The 22,839-nt window shown below is 33.7% G+C and overlaps 3 protein-coding genes across 8 annotated transcripts; 2 read left to right on the forward strand and 1 right to left on the reverse strand.

Moving 5' to 3' along the window:
- The first annotated feature begins 1,185 nt into the window (after positions 1–1,185).
- Positions 1,186–5,558, forward strand: LOC123210247 (protein DETOXIFICATION 45, chloroplastic-like). The gene is made up of 15 exons (XM_044628499.1): positions 1,186–1,320; positions 1,774–2,076; positions 2,207–2,352; positions 2,681–2,821; positions 2,927–3,078; positions 3,336–3,471; positions 3,594–3,690; positions 3,778–3,878; positions 3,968–4,131; positions 4,216–4,287; positions 4,382–4,498; positions 4,600–4,695; positions 4,779–4,900; positions 4,988–5,048; positions 5,370–5,558. The coding sequence occupies exons 2-15, from the start codon at positions 1,790–1,792 to the stop codon at positions 5,379–5,381; spliced, it is 1,704 nt and encodes a 567-aa protein (XP_044484434.1). The 5' UTR covers positions 1,186–1,320; positions 1,774–1,789; the 3' UTR covers positions 5,382–5,558.
- Positions 5,559–8,183: 2,625 nt separating this feature from the next.
- Positions 8,184–12,714, forward strand: LOC123203363. 5 transcript variants are annotated; one of them, XM_044619791.1, is made up of 7 exons: positions 8,184–8,993; positions 9,474–9,547; positions 9,632–9,726; positions 10,175–10,248; positions 10,336–10,439; positions 10,657–10,722; positions 12,075–12,714. In XM_044619791.1, the coding sequence occupies exons 3-7, from the start codon at positions 9,662–9,664 to the stop codon at positions 12,339–12,341; spliced, it is 576 nt and encodes a 191-aa protein (XP_044475726.1). In that variant the 5' UTR covers positions 8,184–8,993; positions 9,474–9,547; positions 9,632–9,661; the 3' UTR covers positions 12,342–12,714. The 5 variants fall into 5 exon arrangements, with proteins under 5 accessions (XP_044475726.1, XP_044475676.1, XP_044475771.1 ...); XM_044619741.1 differs by having other exon boundaries at positions 8,185–8,993; positions 9,626–9,726; XM_044619918.1 differs by having other exon boundaries at positions 8,188–8,993; positions 9,626–9,773.
- Positions 12,715–13,784: 1,070 nt separating this feature from the next.
- LOC123192420 (isocitrate dehydrogenase [NAD] regulatory subunit 1, mitochondrial) lies at positions 13,785–20,588 on the reverse strand. 2 transcript variants are annotated; one of them, XM_044604973.1, is made up of 4 exons: positions 19,916–20,588; positions 16,583–16,810; positions 15,641–15,719; positions 13,785–14,236 (listed from the first exon to the last, which is right to left on the reverse strand). In XM_044604973.1, the coding sequence occupies exons 1-4, from the start codon at positions 20,435–20,437 to the stop codon at positions 13,962–13,964; spliced, it is 1,104 nt and encodes a 367-aa protein (XP_044460908.1). In that variant the 5' UTR covers positions 20,438–20,588; the 3' UTR covers positions 13,785–13,961. The 2 variants fall into 2 exon arrangements, with proteins under 2 accessions (XP_044460908.1, XP_044460901.1); XM_044604966.1 differs by having other exon boundaries at positions 16,583–16,822; positions 19,916–20,580.
- Positions 20,589–22,839: the final 2,251 nt, after the last annotated feature.

Here is a 22,839-nt window from a genome sequence, read left to right on the forward strand (position 1 = left end):
ATAATTTTGATTCAATTTTAGGGATTTCAACTCTCCCTGACATTAACAGGGAGGGGATTTTTTAATAAAAACAAGAAAAATGACAAAAATGGAGATAAAAAAATCTCCGCAATAGGAGACAAGTCAAGGACGGGGATACATATGTCCCCGCCCCACCCCGCCTCCATTCTTGTCCCTTTATATTAATATATTTACTTAAAAAATAACATATATTTATAGTTTTAGATTATTTATTTTTAAAATTTTTTTTAGGTTTGTGTTGTACATATTATTGTGGTTAATATATTATATTTGTGATATTTAAAGTAGTGAATTGGTTTTAATTTTACTTAATTTTATTATTTAATATATTTATATTATATTTAAAAGGTATAAAAAAAAGATTTTTCTTTATGAGTATGGGGAAAAGATTTTTCCCTGCGAGGACAGAGAAGAGATTTGTCTTTATAAAGAGGAGACAAGAAATCATTTTTGTTCTCTTACAGGGATAAGGATTAATATCTCTTACGGGAATAGAGACTGAGATTGAGATCCTCTCCCCGCTTCTCCCTGTTGCCATCCCTAATTATGGGAAGTAAAGATTTTGGGAAATTTTGGGGAATATTTGGACTACACCATACTGTAAGAAAAATTGAGTGTGGGTATATTCTAACTTTTTTTTTTTTGGCCAAATTACTGTAGACCCATGCCTACTACTCTCGTAGTGCAGTAAGTCTTCCTTGTATTTAATCAAATCCAAGCTGCCAAAAAAAATCCACACCTATTCTCTGACAATAAGGCTAGTCACTATTTTTTGTTTGAACCATAAAATAAAAAAACAAAAATCTATCCACAAAAGAATTTGAATTAAAGTATCTTTTTGATATATAAGAGTAAATTTTTTATTTTTTTTATTTAATAATTATAGAGTAATATTATATGTATTTATTTTAAGTACATAAATGTATATACACTCATATATGTTATCATATGATTGGTTATTGTTTTATTCTTAATTCAAAATCATCCAATCATATGATGACACATATAAATGTGTATATATTTATGTACCCAAAATAGATACACATAATTTTATTGATAATTATAATATCAATTATTAAATTTAAAATTTACCTTATTTAATGTGAGATTTCAATTCTAAAAATAATGATGAAATTACTTGCTTAAAAAAAAAAAAAAAAAAAAAAAGGCTAGGCACTTCGAACTTCAAGTATATATATACACAGATATACTGAAATCTTCCCACGTTGCAGTTATCTTAAGCATCTCTTAAATTTATTGTGAGATAGCTCTGTCTCTGCTTCCCCCTAAACTCCTCAGGTTTTCTCTCACTCTACCACATTGTTTATATTCTTTGTTTAAATCTTACTGCTGTATGAAATTTAGTAGCTGTATGTGCGTGTGTTTTATGTTTGTTAAGTTTGTTAGTTGCAGCTTTTAGCTTTCTGGGTTTTCTTCTTTTCTTCTTATTATTCTAAGTATACAGCTAGTTTGTACGGAAAAGAGGAATCAGAGGAGATGTTTTTACTTTTTTTTTTTTTTTCCTGTTGACTTCACTTCATTTAACAACTTATCGTATTTGGTTCAGGCTTTTGTTTGATGAGGTCCCATGTAAGCAACATAGTTAGTAGATTTGTCTCTTGTATTTCATAACATGTCAATAGCCTCAGGAACCAAACTGAAATGCCAAAATTTTCATTTTCTTTGCCAGTATGTTGGGAATGGCATGTGTTATTTGCATGACTTAAAAAGGATTTTGTGTAATACAAGCAGGTAAATTATCGACAAAATGACAGTTTCTCAGCTGATGGGAGGACCCTCATACGGGATTACTGGTAGTAGTTTTGAAAGAAGAGCAATAAAGAAACTCGGCAAGCCTTTTGTAGGAAAAGGTGCCGCAAAAGCTCATCAGACATTTCGTTTTGCGGGGACAAACAGAGGAGGTTTTAGCTTCAACAATGTCATTAAGTGTTGTGGATCAATCAGCAGTCAAGATACTTCAGATTTTATTCGAATCAGCCCTAGTGTTGGGGAATTCGCATCTAACAGTGGAGCAGAACTCAGCAAGGAAAAGTTGTAAGATTTCTCTTTTCCTTTTCTTTTTCTTTTCCCTCTTTTTCTGATTTTCATATGAACAAGTTACCTTTTCTGTTAATGCTTCACAATTGGATGAACAAGATAATTTAAACTCTGGATTGGTTTCCAGTGAGTCAAGGGTGGCCCTGGCTAACAGTCAATCCCCTTCACAGAATGTCAAAATGGATCTTATAATGCTTTCTTTACCTGCAATTGCTGGACAAGCAATTGAGCCCTTAGCACAATTGATGGAAACAGCTTATATTGGTAAACTGGGTAAGTTGTTCTTTATCTATTTTCTGCCTATTATTATACTGAGGCTTCTGGAATTGTTGAATGCTTTATGAATTCAACGTGGCAGAATATGAGAACAATAGTATTTGATTGAGGGCATGATGTTATTTCCTACTAAATAAACTCTATTATCAAAACATTATCTAGACCATGCATAGTTAATATACCCCATTGGCTGCATGTTGGTTTTCTGAAAATCTGAAACACAACTTATTGCTATGATCCATTGCTTTCAGAACATTTGGTGTGTCATGCTTATATATCCTCTTGTCTTTCTTGAGTTCTAATATTCCAACTGTACAAAAAAAAGGTGCCTTGGAGTTGGCATCTGCAGGAATTTCTGTATCGATATTCAACATCCTCTCAAAAGTATTTAATATTCCTCTTCTCAATATTGCAACATCTTTTGTGGCTGAAGATATCTCAAAGAATGCGAAGGAGTCTGCTTCAGGTGAAACTACATGAAAAAGTATTGAGTTCGTTGCCTATTTACTACCATTCAGTCAAAGCACTTGATCTGAAACTTGCTTCAAAGAACATGAACTTACTCTTGCAGATTGTAGCTTTACGAAGGCAAAGGACAATGATAAAAAGTTTCTTCCTTCTGTCTCTACTGCCTTAGTTTTAGCATTTGCAATTGGTGTCTCTGAGGCCCTAGCGATGTATTTTGGATCTGGAGTGTTTCTTAACATGATGGGAATATCATCTGTAAGTTGAACTTCTTTCAGTATATAACTTGTCTATAAGATTGGACCATGGTTCTGTGGTTTTTTCTTCAATGTTTCCACTGACTACATTTATAAACTAATTCTAATTGTGGGATTACTAGCTTCTGTCTGTCACAGATCCCATTGTCCAGATATGCTGTTTGCCAACTCCATTATGAATTCGTTTAAATTTTACATACATCATTCGCCATTTAAAGTGAAAGGGGAGGACTATTTCTTAATTGTTTTAATGGACAGGCTTCATCCATGCATGTTCCAGCACAACAATTTCTGTGTCTTAGAGCAATCGGTGCTCCTGCAGTGGTAGTTTATCTAGCCATTCAGGGCATATTCCGTGGTTTTAAGGATACAAGGACTCCTGTATTATGTTTAGGCAAGTTTCTGCTCTGCCTCCTGAGACTCTCACAAAATATAACATGTTGCATTTATATATTCCTAACTCAAACTAGAATAAAAGCTTCAGAGCAAATTATTGATTTCAATGATACTTTGCAGGATTGGGAAATTTTGCGGCTGTATTAATGTTCCCTATACTTATGAACTATTGTCAGTTGGGTGCAACTGGTGCAGCCATTTCAACTGTTATTTCTCAGTATGTTCTCCCACTGCTCTGAGTTTAATCTTCCTTAGCAATGCTAATTAAACTGATCAATACTGCTCTTTGCTTCCAATTTTTCAGATACATTGTTGCTTTCTTGATGATTTGGTATCTTAACAAAAGGACTGTTTTATTGGTACCCAACATGAAAATTTTGCACTTTGCTGACTACCTAAAATCTGGTAACTGTCCTTCATTTAGCTACTAAAAATCAACTTACATTTTGCTCTTTATCATGCTACAATTATAATGAAATGAAACTTGTGTTCAGGCGGTTTTCTTCTGGGAAGAACTCTTGCTTGTGTCTTGACCATAACTTTGAGCACATCAATGGCTGCTCGTCAAGGAGCTATAGCTATGGCGGCTCATCAAATATGTTTACAAGTCTGGTTATCTATGTCCCTTCTTGCAGATGCACAAGCTGCATCTGGTCAGGTAAATTTTTCTTGCCCTCTGTCTCCCTCTTTCTCATCTTTCTGAAAGCATATTTCTTTACCAATCTGCTTCCATCATTTGCAGGCTCTCATTGCAAGTTATCTTGCTAAGGGACACTACAACACAGTGAAAGAGATAACACATTTCGCCTTAAAGGTTGCTCGTGTGCTTCGACGCATGGCTGCAGCTAAGCCAATTCTACTTACAAAATCCTCTTATTTCTCACAGAATTTGTGTTATGTTTCTGCAGACTGGATTGTTCACTGGTGTTTGTCTAGCCCTGATTTTTGGCACTTCTTTTAGTTACATAGCCACATGGTTCACCAATGACTCACAAGTACTTGGAGTAATCAGATCCATCATACTAGTATGTATCCGCAAACTCTGCAACTAGCTTCACTTTTGTTTATATTTGTTAAGCTTCAAAAGTTGATCAGATTAATGAGTTTCCATCCAAATTTTGTGCAGTTTCTCTGTGCCTGTGAGCCCATCACTTGTCTGGCTTACATTTTTGATGGTTTGCATTATGGTGTTTCTGATTTTTCATACATTGCCTTCACCACGGTAAACTATACACCTTTCAGTAAAAATTTACAGATGTTAATAAGTTTATAAACAGTGTTAAATCATTTCAAAATGGTATACAGATGGTGATAGCCGCAATTTCTTGTGCATTCTTGCTGTATGCTCCTAATGTCATCGGTCTTTCGGGCGTTTGGATCGGTTTGACCCTTTTCATGGGCCTGCGTGTAATTGCTGGATATATGAGGTACTAATTGTTCATATGGACATTGACTTATCGGAAGACGACAGGGTTTTTAGTTTAAAATTTCAACATTTTTCTAATTTTAATCAGATTATATTCAAAGAATGGGCCCTGGTGGTTCTTACAGAAGGACGTGGCATCAAAACTTGAGGTATCACTTTTCTTTTTCAATGTTCATTTTCCTTCCTGAAGTAAGATTAAGTAGAGGTGGCAATTGCCCACACTGGCTTCACCATGGCTCATCAGACCTATAGATTAGATCAGGTCTAAAGTTTACACAGAAATAGATTTTATGGGCCAGTTTGACTCATAAAAAATATAAGACTCATACCCCAACTCTACATATATAGGCCAAACTATTTTCCTATATTTCAGGTCGGGGCGACCTATGATCCGGTTTGACCCATTTAACTCCTCTAAATTTAGACTATTAGTGGCAATAAATTGATATTATAATTAATTTACATTTCAGGTTGTCATCTAACTTGGAAGGTGATGATGCAGCAGGCAGCTTTTAGATGTTAATTAAGCTGTCTTATTTACCAGCAAATAAGTAAATTAAGTTTCAACTATATAAGAATATTGTCATTTCCATCGATAATATTATATGTAAAATAATTTGTATAAATTTATCAATGTGATAATATATTTTTTAAAATAATTTTACAGTAAAAAAGATAAATAATTATATCACTCAATCACATATTGTCACCATAGTCTGTTAAATAAATTAGTAAAATTTATTTATATTTTATTTTATTCACATAAGGATTTTATAATTTGTTTGGTATGTATTTCCAATTTCCATAATTGATTTAATATAAAATAAAAAAAATTATAATAAGAAATGTTAATAACAAAATAAAATAGAATAAAGTACTTTCAATATGTAACTCTTCGTCGTGGTGGAAGTAGAACTCAAACCTAGATCAGGCCTTGACCTGGTCAAGGGTTCGAGAGTTCAAGATTCGGTCTAGTGGAGTGGAGTTCAGCAAGAGGGGGTTTAAAAATAAAGATTTCCGAGTTTAGATACACACTTTGCAGTGAGGAATGACTTGAGAGGGAACTTAACAGAGAATGGCGGTGAGCACGTGTGGGAAACTAAGAGCTGGTGGGATGATTTGTTGATTATTGGCTGATTTACGAATCTTTTTATTTGAGTCTGCTCTACGCTACAAGCCCCAAGCTTTATTTTGGAAGGGAAAAAGAACTATTTTTCATCCAACTTGTAGGTCATTCTCAAACCTATATTCATGAGAGATGAAAAATCTCAATTTTCACCCATAGCCAAACTTTTGTTAATTTTGTTTGTTAAAGGTAAGAGTAAAATAGTTATTTTACTGTTTATATTAAAAAGTTATAAAGTTTATTATTCTTTGTCCCTCTCTCAGGTTTTAAAAATTAACATTTTATATTTACCTAAAGTTTTTAAACTTTAAAAACCAACATTTTTACCCCCAAACATAGGGTTTCCATATTTTTTAAAACTCAACCGCCCCCCATAGCTTTCAAAAATAGCAGTTTCATCCTCATTCTTCAACTTCATCTTCCGATGTCGTCTTCAGCCTCCTCCTTCTCCTAGTACGACGGTGGTGGTACAATGAAGAGATCTTCATCTCCTCGTTGCACGGTACAACAAAGAGACAGAGATCTCTTCGTAGCACCACCCAGACAACGAAGGACGACTCTTCGTCGCTTGTTGCACCATCCAGAAGCGACAACGAAGGACGACAAAGCGTCGTCTAGATCTGGGCGACAAAGGGTCATCCTTCGTCGTTCTTTGCAATCGAAGATAAAAGATTGGTGGAATGCATTGGCCATCGATGGTGGCCAGAGAAGGAAGCAAATCTTAGGAGTGAAATCTAAACTTTTCAGACTTTGAGAATGGGTTGAGGCGTTAGTTTTTAAAACCTACAGGGGGGAAATGATAAAATTTAAAGTTTATAAGTAAAATGATGATTTTACTCGTCTCTAACTGAAATTTTAGACGATAATTTCGTCACGGGTGAGAATTGGGGTTTTTCATCTCCCGTGAGTATAGGTTTGAGAATACTCTAAAATTTGGGTGGGAAATAGTCCTTTTCCCATTTTGGAAAGGCCGGGGAACTAATTCCCACTCAAAGTTGGCTGATTTTCCAAGTTTTTATTATTTAATTATAAAAATTTTATTTATCTATTCATAAACGGTTAAAGTTAGTAAAACTCTAATCCTTTAATATTTTATATTATTTTTTCCTCCTAAATTTTAAAAACTAACAATTTCTCTCTAAGTCAAGTTTTAAAAAATAATATTTTTCTCCTTAGGGTTTAGTTTTCAATTTTCTATGGCATCTCTAATGCTATCATCAATAGCCTCTCCTCCTTAATGCTTCATATTCCTTTGGTGGTGTCTCTCTCATCATTTCTCCCTCCTCCAACTGGTTATTCAAGCCTGAAAGACAAAGAGCTTTATCGTAAGGATCTTGTCTTCGTCTAGAAAGATGGTCGTCTTCCTAGAAGAAGACAAGTCATCTAGAAGAAGAAGATGACTCGACATCTTTTGAGAAGAAGATTTGTCTTCCCAGACGAGTAATGCACGACCGTTGGAGGGAGAAGAGATGCCGAGGCAAATTACTAGCGGAAGAGGAACTATTATGAGAGAGAAATTGTCGGAGATGGTGGTGGAGGAAATGGCCAGAGATTGAATTAAACTTTAAGGGGGGAAATGATTTTTTAAAATTTGATTTAAGGGAGGAATTGCTACTTTTTGAAGTTTAGAGTTTAAGAGGAAAAAGAGATAAAATTTTTGTTTATTTTTAATATTATGGATTAAATAACAATTTTATTTTTAAAATTAATAAATATAACAGTTCATAGGTAAACAGAATTTTTAAAATTAATAAGTGGAAATTTGTGAAAATAACATTATTTGGGTGGGAATTAGTCCCTTGGCCTTTTGGAAAACATGACGAAGTCTGGTGTATGTGTTTAGAGTTAAACGGATCGCTTATGTACCCAAATCAGTTATGATCATTATGAATTTGTTGAGGTTGAACAGATAATGAACCATGTCAGGGACACATGCACCACCAGGGACAGGATAATGCTGCGACGAGACGGGTGGAAAGATCAATATTTAGACGGGGATTTCTAATCTTCCCCTTAACAGGGAAGAGATGAGGATACAGACGACTTTCATCAAACTGCCCATTCTGCAAAATTGTTCATTTTCATTATAATATATATATATATATATATATATATAAAAGACAGATTAAATTAAAAAAAATATAACCAATCAGAATTGTGTGACAAATTGTTGCAGTGGATGTCTCGCAATTATGAGAAAAAAATTAATAGATTACCTGTCGTCCGAAAGTTTGTAGGAACTGTGCTTACATACATAGGCCTACCACAAATGACCAAAAATGGCGGGCTTGTGGGCGTTGATTTGGAAGGAAAACTGGTTTCTCTCTATCACAATGCTGGAATTCCCATGATTTCCAGCGGCTTCAAGATTGGAGATGGTCTGTGTTGTGGTTCCATAGACAATCACTGTATTCTGTGTCTTGACTTGAATCGATATCTTGTCATATGAATAGTATCTCAGTGTCATCACAGATGGTATCACTTTCAGCTGCATTATGACATTTTCAACACAAACGGAAACACCATGGACAAATTAAACATTTAATAAGGCTCTGGTGTACAGTAATTTCTTCAAATTACTGTAGGGTCTAAATTGTCATTTCTGGTACTACTGGGGCAACACTGAAGAAAGTATAAGGACTCATCGAATCAATTTTTTTTAAATAACAAATTATATTTGCACTTGGCCCATGAAACCAGGGAGGCAAACCCATGGATTTTGAGCCCAAATAGAGAGCGCCCAGGCCCGGCTTGGCTACTCAGCTTGGCCCATAGAAGCTTTATCTATAGCACAGTCTTATCTGTTCATTCTACAGACTAAAGCTCCATCGACGACGCATCGCCAGTTCTCCGTTTACGAAAGCTCTACCTCATCATCCTAGCCAAGGCAGCTCACTTCACGAACTCGTCACCCTACGCAACTCTCAGCTTCGATTCTACCCACAGTTGGCTGCCATTTTATCTAATGGTGCACTTTTTAGCTTCTTCCTCTTTTAATATAGATTGTGAATAAGTTATTATAAGATATTTTACCTTCATTTCGTTGCTATTTGTGACATTTTTACTTTTTGAAGATTTTTAATGTTTCCATTGTATGGTGGAGCTTAAACTCTGTTGCTGAAGAATCTTTTGATTGATAATTTCCCTTTCTTGGTTTTCAAATAGCTCTGGTTGATGATTATCTTTTCTTTTTGGGTTTCTTTAGCTCAATCTAATCAATAGTGATTTGGAAAATTCAGAACATAAGATAGTGCAGTGAAAAATGCATAATAGAATTTATTACTTTTTTTTGTAAAACTTGTTTGCTCATGTCAAAGCCCAATGTATGTTGCTAAGTCGTGACAATGTGTTGGAAAATTTATGCACTACCAATATCATATATCTCGAAATAGTGTCTTCATTTGGAGTTTGAGTTGGCAACCAAACTGATGGGATGTTTACTGCACAGATATGTTAAATTTGAAATCTAGTTTTCTGGGCTAAATCCTTAAGAGCCTTTTGCAGAATATTCTATTTGAAGAGGTATACATAAATATTGCCAGAGAATTTTTTTTTTTTTCACATGAATCTTTTTTAACTAATAGTATGCTTATTATGAAGGATCAAAGGAGAGAATAGGCTGAGAGGGAAACAAAAATGATAAAAGCCTTATCGAATCCCCACAACAGGGAGATGGCCATCAGGAAGAGGATTGCGAGCATGTAGATCTCTCTCTGCTTGAATTTGTTATTAGATTCACGTGGATGTGGTTAAGTCATTTCCTTTGATAATGTTATGATAAACAACTGCATATTTTAGAATCATCAGTAACAACATGTGGGTAATATTTGTCTATAGCATGAACTTCAAGAGTCATCAGTGATATGATTTTTTACTTTTATTCTTTTTCAAAGTACACCTTGGTATCAGTTTTCATACACTTTGGAATTACTAATTGTGCTTTCTTTTTTGCATTAACATTAACAAGTAGCTAGTGAGTTTGGGTCATAGTACAACCAATATTTCTGTGTCATGGACACATGATTTTCCTTGTTATTGCTGATTTTTCCAGCCCATTCTATTAATTACTTTTTTTTTTTTGATTACTGAAAAGGCAGTACTATTTAGCATCATTGATGCCAACAGACTAAACAGTTTTCAATTTTATAGATATAATAAACGAGAAGATGATTTTCCATCATTGAGAGAATACAATGATTACTTGGAGGAAGTGGAGGATATGAGTAAGAACTCTGGTTATCCAAATTATCTATCACACTGAGATTCCAATTGCAAGAGAGCTATTATAACATGAAAGCCTTATGTTGCAGTATTCAACTTGATTGAAGGAATAGACATACAAGCTATTGAAGAAAAAATTCAACAATACCAAAAAGAAAATGCTGAACTTATAATGATCAATCAAGCTCGAAAGGTATTTGTGTTGTAATAATTTTCTTACAATAAAGATCCTCCACAATTTCAATTATGACAGATGATTAAATTTGGCCTTTCTTCTTTGATTTATGTCGCAGAGATTACTGTGAATCTATGTTCTCTGTTTGAATCTAGCCTTAGTTACTTTGAGATATTATCTACAAAAATTTGCTTAGAAGTTATTAATTGTAGTAATATTGATCCTAATCAAACAGGCAGAAGAATTAGCTGCAGCTCTGGCAGCAAGCAAAGGAAATCCTGCACAGAATGATATTGAAGGGGTGAGGATGAGATTGTTTTATGTATAATTAGTTATGCTTTTTCTTGATTATTGAGTCTTACGCTTTTTATTAACCACTTGAGTCTACTCCTAGCTATGTGGATTAACAGAAGTCACTAATTATTTTACAAATTTGTTACGAGTCATGTGTACTTCATTATGGGTAGATTTTTTTCTTTCTTTCTTTCAAATTGGTTTATGTAATGCGGAACGAGATTACTTGTCACTAGATTGATCTACTTGTGTCATTATTGCTACCTTAAAGCATGTGAAAGATATTGAAATTTCATAGTTTGGACTACTTTCCAATATTGAACTTTTACTGTTTAATATATACCCATCCTATAAAAAAATAAAATAAAATTGTAAACCTCAAAAAACAGGTTTGTCTAGAAATGAAGAAAAAGGAGCCATCTTCAAACTCCTTTGTAATAGAAGCACTGAGAAAGGAAAAGAAGTATATTCTATCCCACAGATTATGAACCTTGTCTTTTGTTTCCCTATTATATATACTGCACTCCTGCCAAATAACCCAAAACAAGGCCAACACTGATCACTTCCATAAGTGTTTGTCTTCCATTTTGCCTTTAGTTGGTACTTTGTTCAATCTGTATTTATATAAATTTTTTAATTTATCCATGTTATCCTACATGCAAATAGAAAGCCTTCTTTTTCAGTAAAGCATGCTGGTATGAGCAACTATGTGAATTTTTACTGTGCACTGAAAGCCTTAATGCTGTATATTGTGAAAACTCATGCAAGGTTCGAAGGCCTTGTAAATCTTGGAGTCCAATATAACATGAATCGTACTTATCTATTTCTTGAAGTTAAATGCTTATTTTGATGTTTATTTTGTGTAAGCCAGCTTGTTGCATATCTTGCATGTAAGGCTAGGTGCATCTGGTTGCCATATTATACCTGGTGTGGGATTATATAGCCCTGCAAAAACAATTCTATATAGGACTGCCTTTTCGCGAGTATTGCTCTATCTAAGCACTATTTTTACAAACTCTTTCTTCTGCTTTTCCTAGCTGAGGATGACAATTAAGACATGCATTTTAGATTTAAAATCTAGGAATGACATCTTTCACATGGATAATCAGTTTTCATTTTTCCATTGCCATGTTTTTACTAGCTTTCAAGCTCGAACATTCACTGATGAAAATTTCTGAAGAATTATCTTCTAATCTTCTTTTTATTTCCCTGATCCCGATCTGCCCTTAGTGGGAATTCAGGAGTCTTGGAGATTTTATCTTAAAAATTATTCTTCAAGTTTCTATTCATTATTCTTTTATTTTTTTCCTTAAATTCTCCTTTAACTTTATTTACTAATTTGTTTTGTTGCTGAGACAGGCCCCAGGCCAGAGTTCTCAGGCAGGCATTGCTGTTGGTACACAGGGACAATATGCTCCTACACTTGCTGGAGGGCAGCCTCGGCCTACGGGCATGGGCCCACAACCAGTACCACTTCCAGGGGGCCTGGACACTCATGGTTATTCTTTTGATGACGAGGAAATGATGAAGCTCCGAGCTGAGAGGGGTGGATTGGCAGGAGGATGGAGTATAGAACTGAGCAAGAAGAGGGCTCTTGAGGAAGCCTTTTCAAGCATTTGGATTTAATCTCTCAGCACATAACCCTTATGTAGTGAAGGCATCAGGATCGATTGCCCAAACACAATTCATCATCAGAATAGAGTAACAAATATCTCTTCCTTCGGACTTCAACATGTAGCTGAACTAGTTATAATCATTTCAAATGACATATTTCACACATAATTTGGGAGCAAAAGGACTGATGCCCTCATGTAGGCTATGTAACAAAGTATCATTTCCACAAATTTGCTTACAAAACCCATTAAAGGTTAGTGATAAATTTGCCTTTTCATTGGTCTATGAAAGAACGTTATTGTCACTATGAGATGATAATGTCTTTGTGAAGAACAAAAAAATTGAAAGATCCATTAATATGAGATTGCAAGTTTTTTGAGTGTAACTGCATACTTAGTTGCCACTCATTATTGCACCCCAATACCATATGAAATCATTACAAACTCAATATTAGGCATAGTTTTGCCCGTAATTAGAACAATTTTTTAGGATTTGTTGATAATATAGCACGCATAGGCATGCCTGATAACATTCACCATATATCATGGAAAAGATGTTGATTAGATTGGAGCAATAAAAAATGCATCTATTTTTTATAGTAGATATTGAACTATAAAGAGAAGCTTCAACTCTTCTAATAAGGAATATATATATTTAGATTTACAAATAATGCTGTGTGCACAAACTTTATGCACAGAAAAATTATACAAACTGATGAGGTGCTGATGTGGCAAATGTTTTTAACAGATGACATCTGCCACTTCAGTTTCATCTCAATCTTTGTAATTTTTATGTACAGACAGACTGTACATATAACATTACTTTTATATTTAAACAGTGCAAAATGAAGTGGTGAACTTGTTTTCTCTACTTTTGCTGACTGGTAATGGGAACTCAAGATGATTAACAAGCCAGAGTCCACATATCCATCTCTCTTGGCATCTAAATTTATTGTTTCAAGATCAGCATCCATCTTCTATCAAATCATCAAGACAAGAAAACATCTGACATATTTATGGACATGGTGTAGGGTTATTGATACTAGTAGTTCCTTCTAACTTTGTTGCTTGCAGTGTTAGTCTCTGAATTCAAGATCCAAAGTATTTCTTCTCAACAAAAACAACTGTTCGGTTCTGGAAGCCGGGCTCCCTCCAAAGAGAAGAACCGCGTCAGCCCCTTGAACAAAAACTTAGATAATTCATTTCACAAGAAGAAGCTTTCAATAAAAATGTATGGAGATGTCAAAGGAAATGCATAGGTAGAAATCATGAATCCAAACCGAAACTGATTCTAATCAGAGTCTCAGTCTCACAAAGAGGGGGGGGTGGGGGTGGTGGGTGGTGTGTGTTGTGGTTGTGGGGTGGATGATCGGAACCCATTTCTAGGACTACTAAATCAGTATACAAAAATAATCAACCATTTCCCGTACACATGGTTAAGTTAAAAGACATCATCTTTTAACTTAATTTGAGATTTATTTAGACAAGAGAGGTAATTTCAATTGTAGTTTGAGGAAAATCGGACAATAAATAAGATTGAGAGGTGAAATGAAAAATATATGGGCATGGCTAAAATCCCAGAATTAATCCAGAAGTACTCTCTTGGCAAGAAAAGTAAATAAAAACTATGTTCTCAATCTAAAGCTGCTAGGACTGCATCCGTCACTTCTTGAGTGGTGCTGGTTCCTCCAAGGTCTTTTGTCCTGTACTTGCCTTCCAATATTACTCGTTTGACAGCGGTTTCTAACCGATCAGCAAATGAGGGAAACTGGAGATGTCTCAGCATCATGGCGGATGAAAGAAGCAATGCTACAGGGTTTGCTTTCTTTTGTTCCACTATATTCTCATTGCCCACATTTCCCGCAGAAGCACCTTGCTCAAATATAGCATGATCAGCCCCAACATTGCCTGCAAACCACAGTGCCAATCACAATCAAATTTAAACCAGAAATATAATTCCTAAAATGCAGTGAGATATTTTCTCTATATATATGTTTAGAAGGGGAAAATGAAAGGAAGACCAAAAAAAAAAGGCACACTATCCCAATACTAAAAACCAAAGAATAAAATAAACAACTTCTTAATAAGTAATACACGTAATAAGCAATATGAAATAAGAGAAACATTATCAAACTTTTGAAGATAAGACATAATAGTATCTGTTAGTGAAGCTATCTTATCATAATTTTACGATGATTGCAGCAGAACAAAACCAATTAAAGGGATCTGCATATCCACTATAGTCAACTAAATACCACTATACCGGTTAAACAACTTCATAAGCAAAATATATTTCATAAAATAGATTCCAGAGAAGTTTCCAAGAGGTGGCATACAACAAGAGAGACCATTTTTCATTCTTTAAAGGAAAAAACTGAAAAAAAGAGCAAGGAGAGAGTCCTCTGGTCTTGAACATTAGTCTGTGATGAAAGGAGAGAGACCAAGACAGATGCCCACTAAGAGTTTAAGCTCTCAAAGCCTGGGATAGGACATGGTGTTTCACTTATTGCCAAGCCTCAGATTAAGTTACTCTTTGCAAAGCTTTCTGACAGGAGGTAACTTATGGTATGAGACTGACATACAAGTGCAATTTCTCACCAACAAAACTGGCAAATTTCTCTCACATACTACATATTTCCACTTTGATTTTAAACTCAATTTCATTTCTGCTTAAATTGTTTAAAATCATTGATCTTTCTACCCAGGAACAGAAGCTAATGATTTTAACATAACAAGTTAACACTCTTGATTCGAAATGGTGGCATGTGTAAGATGAAACTCAATTGCTTTGATTACTTGTACTCCTTTTTTAAACTATTGTCAGTACATCTTCTTTAGTTTCTCATAAGAAAAGAACACTTGATCCCTTTAATCAAAGCAGCTCCTTCCAGTCTCCCATTCCTATGTAATCTCTAGTAATGCTACAGTAGCAAAACACTTTGAACTGTTACACATTTACAGACTAAACTCTATTCACAATCCTGTAAAAGTATCCCGCATTCTGTAATATAAACATGTAGTCAATTACATTATTAGAATTTCTCATCCCACAAATGATAACACAAATAAGAATTCAACAACAAAAATTCAATGAAGACAAAGCTTCTTCATTTAACACATTAAATTTAACCTTTATCTTTCTTTTTTACAGACATACAAGCTTAATTGGCATTAGAATGCGATCAAACTAACCGATTTTAGACAAGTTAGCTATATGATACCCAGTTTCTGAGAAGCAATTGCCATAAAGAGGGACGTTAATATAATTCAACACAATCAAATCAATACAGAGGGAAAACTCAGTTCTCATACCTCCAGGCATGACTCCTGTGCCACCAGCTATACCAGCTGCTGTATTTGCAACTAGGTTGCCGTAAAGATTGGGAGTAACCTGAAATTTTAACCCAATAGAATCAGCTATAGGATTAACCATTGAAATAGGAGGCAATGAATAAATTCGAGACAGAAGGCAGTCTTAAGTTGCAAGAGACCACAATCAAAATTCAGCACCAATACCCCAGACACAGTAAACATACCCGCACAATAATTATCAAAAGAGTCAACATTTTCAACACACAGGCAGCATTCTCAATAAAAAAAAGAAACATATATTATCCATTTCTATTCTTCTTCTAACTTTTTGGCAAAAATAGTGTACCATTACTCACAGTTCGGAAATGGATATTAGGTGTACTAAGATAACAAGACTAACTCTTCACTTTGAGAGTTCTGATTTTGAGAATGTCTTATTTTTTCAGCTATCAATAAATTTCACTTCATAGAAAATGGTTTCTTCAAATGCTCTGCCAAGCGAAAAAAAGCAACCCACATTTTTTAAGTACTAGAGGGTTGAATCATATTTCAATATCCACCCCCACCATGATAAGGGATCTCACTTTCTTATTTTCACCAATACTTATACCTTGGATGGTTGCTCTTGGATATATACTTCAGCAGAACTTTGAGAGTGAAGAGTTAGTTTTGTTATAAGTTAATTATCATGAGTTATAAACTATAAAACACTATTGATCTAATAAGTCAAGCAACTTGTCTCATCACCAATATACAGATTCAAAAAGATATGAAATTAATAAATGAAAAACAGAAAGCAAAACCAAATTTGTGGTATATCTTAGACTTCAAATAAATGTTGGACAGAAACTAGCCAGGCAAGTTGACATCACCCATAATTATGACCCATCAAAGCAAACAAATATTTTCCAATTATAGTATCATCTGAATGTAACTGTATACCATGACATCAAATTGCTCAGGCTTGGAAACAAGCTGCATGCAGCAGTTGTCCACAATAATTTCATTGTACTTGATCCCAGGATACTTCGTGGCAACCTCTCGACAAGATTCCAAGAATAGACCATCAGCAAGCTTCATAATGTTTGCTTTATGCACAGCAGTCACCTTCTTTCTGTTGTTCAGGTATGCATACTCAAAAGCATACTTTGCAATACGCTCTGAACAAAACTTTGTTATCACCTAGCAAAAGGTAGTATGAGATACAAACATAATCATGGACCACGCACCAAAAAGGAGACAAATCACTGAATGGACAGTAAATAAACCCAAGAGCAACATTTATTAAATAAAACATTTACATTAACACAACCAAACAATCACCAATTTTATGCTAAAAACTCTACTTTCTTAACATTTTCTCGAAGACATCATACCAAATAGGTCATAGCCAAAAGTGCTTCCACAAGTCCTATTAGTTATGCTTGTTAAAAATAAGCAGACAAACTAATGTTAACTGTTAGGCCCCCTCGCAACCTATCATACAAGACCAAGGAAGGATAAAGCTTGGAAAGTCTACCAGCGGAGAAAAGTATAGACTTAGTAGATAAGGTGACAAACAGCAGAAGATAAAGCTACAAGGAGATAAGGCAAAATAATATTCAAGCTAGAATTATAGGATAGAATAATGAGGATATGTACTTATTTAAAGAAGATTAGAAGAAATTCACTCAGTAATAGTACATAGAGGAGCTCTGCAATCCATATTACCCAGGTGGAGCATCTGGTAACTTGTAACCATTTTTTTGCCCTCAGTGATCCCTTTGATTCAATAAACATTTCTTCTGTCATATGAATTTGTTTGTGCAATTAAGGGTTAAACATTAACCGTTTTGGTTATCAACAATATCGATTTACTGACATGAAATGAGAATGCCTTAGATGGGACAAGCATGTCAAATTATCCAGAATCTATGCACTCAACTAGTAAAACCCCAACCCCCACCCCCCCGGGTGCAAAAAAAAAAAAAAACCCTCATGTGGAACATGCATATCATATCATTCTAATAAAATCTGGATAAAGCCGTTATAAACCCAGCAAATATTAAATAAAACAGTAAAGAAATCAGCTCAGGCAGAACATACTCTGTGAAGAACACTTCATTTATTCGTATCAAACAAAGAAGTATAAAAGTAAGCCACACTAGTAAAAAGCTTACACACACAGAGTACTATTGAAATACAGAAAAAAGAAAAGGAAAAGGACACTATAGGTTTAACAACTTTAAGGGGCCGTTTGGTTCCAGGGATTTAAAGATTACCTTGGTAATCTATCTTTTATTACTTATATTACTTTGTTTGGTTTATCAGTAATAAAAAATTACGGTAATCTTCTATTATCAATACTGACGTGGTAAGTAATATAAGTGGTAATTTGATTACCACCTTCACCATAAGTATTAAAAGATTACCAAAATAATTTTGATTTTATTATAATTAAATTATTATTTATTAATTTTTTGAGATAAAAATAAATTTATTTTTTATTAATATAAAAATATTTAAAAATAATTATATTCAAGGGCATTTAAATAAAATAATTTACTAGTATTCTTTTATTACCTTTAACCAAATACAATAATTATTTATACCTACCAAATTTTATCAAATATAGTAATCATTTATACCCAGTAATCTATCTTCAAGGTAATCTCCTTATTTTGATAAAAAAAATTACCCAAACCAAAGGTTCCCTAAAGGTCAAACTCCCTTCTTGAGCAGAAGCTCCCTTGTACTAACCAAATCCCAGTCTCCTCCCATTGTTCCCTCTGCCATGCTTTATTCATCAGCAGCTAATGGTTCCCCACCAAATCAGCAATTCACATCCAGCCACGTGGCTTACTTTTTTCTCAGGAGAATCATCCAAAATCTCTGCGCCAGCTGCCTAAGTATTGATCATAGCTCCAGTGCTGCCAACCTTATTCCTGCTCTGGTACACCCTAGTTCCCACGGGTCTAACACATTCATACATCCATTTAATAAAAATAAGCCAGGCTTGCTTCATTAGATTATTTTCCTTTCATCAATAACCACCACCATAATGAAAGGTTTAAGAAACTAACACCAAACAGCATGTTGCATCCCATACCATCTAAAACTTTCAATCATATTATTAATGGACAAGAATATTTAATGCATACTTGATATATTGTTTCTAATAGACATACGAATAACAATACACCAGTGCCACTTAAAGATTATTTTCTTGTTTTAAATGTCATATTACTAATATTAAGCTAAAACATTGATATCTAGACCAATACACTCAGATAGGGCAAGCATGTCACTTTATCGAGACCCTAAAGGACAAAATTCAAGTGGAACAAGCATATCACATCATTCATATGTCCATTTTATAGAAACAAGTAACATTTGCTTTATTGTATTATTTCCTTTCATCAAAAACCACCACAACAGTGAGTGGTTTTTAAAACTAGCACCTAACAACACGTTGCAACCCTCCCATTTAAAACTTTCAATTATATTATTAATAATCAAGAATTTATAAAAGATACTGTTATATTATTTCCAACGGAAATACAAATGACTTGAGATGCCAGTACCACCTAAAGGTTTTGAAATTGTCCTATTACTGAAATTCAGCTAAAAGCAATATAGTAACAGTTTCAATAAACATTATACCTAGACCAATACACTTAGATGGGACAAGCACGTCATATTATATTATCAAGAATCTATACCCTTTTCTACTAAAAGACAAAAACATATACTAAACAAGCTTACCACATCATTAATATGTCCATTTAATAAAAACAAGGCACATTTACTATATATTTTATTTTCCTTTCATCAATAACCACTGCCACAATGAGTGATTTTAGAAATCAACACCTAAAATTTTGCATCTATCCCATCGAATACTATCAAATTATCAATTACATTATTAATGAACCACATATGAGTGACTTAATATACCAGTAACATCTAAACTTTTTTCAAGATGTCAAATTTAATTCAATTCAAAGCAATATAGTAACTATTTCAGTGAACATATCTACACAAATAGATTTATTATATTGCATCCGTTACATCTAAGTCTTTCTAACAATGCTACTAATGAAAGAGAAAATATAAAACATATGTAATATTTTTTTTTCAGAACTAGCATAATAATGGATGCCTTCACAAACCAGTCCCGTCAATTTATTTTCGTAATATAATATCAATGACAGCCCAAACAAGACAAGTAACACTCAGCTAAAAGCAATATAGTAAACAAAATAATTTCAATGACATAAACTTCTGAACCAATACCTTAAGGCTTTCAACAACTCCAGGAACCACCTCGTGTTCGAGTCCGGAGTACTCACCCTCGGTGTTCTCTCTGATTACAACAATATCCACGTTCTCGTGCCGCGTGACCAATCCCGGCAAATTAAAACAATTAACCAATGATGCGTACAAATCCAACTCCTTTCTCAACTGCACGTTCAACGAACTCACACCACCGCCCATGGGCGTCGCCAAACCTCCCTTCAAACAAACCTTGTTCTTCTTAATCGAATCAATCACTTCTTCCGGAACCTTCTTCATATCACCGTGCACTTCATACTTTTCAAAATAAACCGGCGCGTGCATCGCTTCCATTACTTTCTCGACGGCGCCGGTTACCAGTGGACCGATTCCATCTCCTGGAATTAGAGTTACCGGATGTGGAGCGCCGTCTCCTGGTCGCGGCATGTAGGTTACGGATCGGGTCGGGATAAGCGATCCGGAACATTGGTTTGTGGATTTCGCAAGGAATTCTTTGAGGATCGGTATGGCACGCCGAGCCATCGGGTCGGGTTACGAGGTTTTGGATTAACGAATATCAGAAACGAGAGGAGTTTGAGTTGTGCGTTTACGCGGAAGAGCTGGCAAAAGCGAAGATAATGAATAATTGGGCAAGTGGCGATGATCATGAAAAGGGCATTGACTCCGAGTGGAACTGAAACGCGGCGTTTCGATTTTATTCTAGGAAATTTTGGCAAGCCCCTTGAAGCCTAATGATAAAATCCCAAATATTCTTATTAATTTTTTAAAAACTCAAATATTTATTTTTATATTAAAATTTATTATTAAAATTAAATACAAAAATATTATTTACTAAAAATATTTTTAAAAAGTTAAAAATTTATTAATGTTTTCTTTAAAAATTTAATAATTTTTTTACTTAAAGCTTAAAAATAATCATTTTATTCCTAAGATATTTTTCCATCATCGAAGACAGTGAATTCCATCTTCTCTAACTGCATTTTCTCTCCCTCCTCATCTCTCTTCCTTCTTGTATGGGCATCTTCATTGAAAACAAAGATAGAATTTCATCGTCTTTGATGACAGAAAAAAAAACTCTAAGAGAGATATAGTTATTTTTCAAAATTTCATAAAAAAAAAAAATTATTAAATTTTTAAATTAAATAAAAGGATGTGATAAATTTTTAGTTTTTTTATTATTTTTAATTAAATAATATTTTTATCTTTATTCTATAAATAAATTTTATTAAAATAATAAATATTTAAATTTTTTAAAATTAACAGATATGAGTTTAAGAGTCCATCAACCCTTAGGTTGGAATCAATCATATACAAAATTAGATATTTTGGCTGGCAACCATGAGTAAGTTAAAACAATGCTAATAACAATAAGGTTATGTTTCGTACTAACTTTTTCAATTTCGATGCATATAAATTTGTATATTCATCGATATTTATTTTTTAGTTTTATTTTTCTATGAAAAACAGATTCAACATGAAGCTATCACATATTTAATGTAGGGTTGGATATGAGTTAAATCGGCTCTGCCTTAGAAGTCGGTTTAATTTGATTTAACATAATTTGAATTTATTTTTTATGACTTTGAATAATAAAATATAACTTATTTGGAAAATAAATTAAATACAAATTAAATCAAATTGAGTTCAATTTAACTAGTGAGCTACCAATTATATCGATTTAAATCGAGTTAAATCATAGTTTATATGAGCCAGCTGGGATTTTTATTAAACATGCAGCAATTAATGTACTGTAATTTCACCACTTTTTGATGTGATTTTTTACTTTTTCCACTTTTTTATACTATTCTTTTGACTTTCCAAAAAAAAGATATCTCTCCCGACAAGGCAACATTTCTCACCCTCTCTCCCCTATTTGTCTCTTCTCCACCATTTTCTTCCCATCATTTTTCCTTTCTCTTTCGTCACTTTCCCCTGCACCTTTTTTTGCTTCTGTTCTTTGCACAAACAAAAAAACAATAAAAAGAAGATAGCACTATATTTTGGTATATTGATGAAGGCGACAGAATATGTGAGAAAAAAATTCAATACGAGAGAACCATTTTTTCTCCACATCTCTTTGGCCACAATGGTTATTGTCATGGGTGTTAAATATTTGAAAAATTGGGATTAAAAAATTGAGCCATGAATTTGAATACTAAATTTGAGTTATGATATTGAATTATAGATTCGAATTATAAATTTTAACTGAGTTACAAACCTCAAAATTTTCTTCTAAACCGAACTCGAACTTTCATTTTGATTAGCTTATGACAAACAAGATTAAATATTACATTTCTAACTTTCATTTTTCACTCTAACATATGTTTTTCGATCCTATTTCAATTGTTATTATTAGTATGAATTATAAGTATAATATTTAATCTTGTTTATATAATTTAGAGTTAGATTTAGTATGAAATATGTAGTAAAGTTAAAAGCTATCGGTGATATTCTTAAAACAAATATAATCTTAGCAAGGTTTAAATTTGTCAACAAAGGTCTCAAAAAGGATGTGATATTAGCAAAGTCTAAAGTCATTAGTGAAGCTCTTAAAAAAGATACGATATTAACAAAGTCTAATGTTGTCACTAAAGCTTTTAAAAGAAATACGATGTTAGCAAAGTCTAAAGTTGTTATTAAAGCTCTTAAAAAGAATACAATCTTAACAAAGTCTAAAATTGTCAATGAAACTTTAAAAGAGATATGATATTAGTAAAGTCTAAGTTTATTTATGAAACTCTTAAAGGGATATGATATTAACGAAGTTTGAGATTCATCTATCATTCATTTTTTACTCTGTCATTTGAATTGTAATGAGAATGTTTGTTAGCAACATCCTCATACATTTTTGTATGTTTCGCCTCATGAGCCCATTGTGAAAAAAACTGCTTGAATGCAAATCTTCCTCCCAAGCATGTTCCTAA

This window comes from Mangifera indica, chromosome 1 (assembly GCF_011075055.1).
Source record: "Mangifera indica cultivar Alphonso chromosome 1, CATAS_Mindica_2.1, whole genome shotgun sequence".
In the NCBI taxonomy this organism is placed as follows: domain Eukaryota; kingdom Viridiplantae; phylum Streptophyta; class Magnoliopsida; order Sapindales; family Anacardiaceae; genus Mangifera; species Mangifera indica.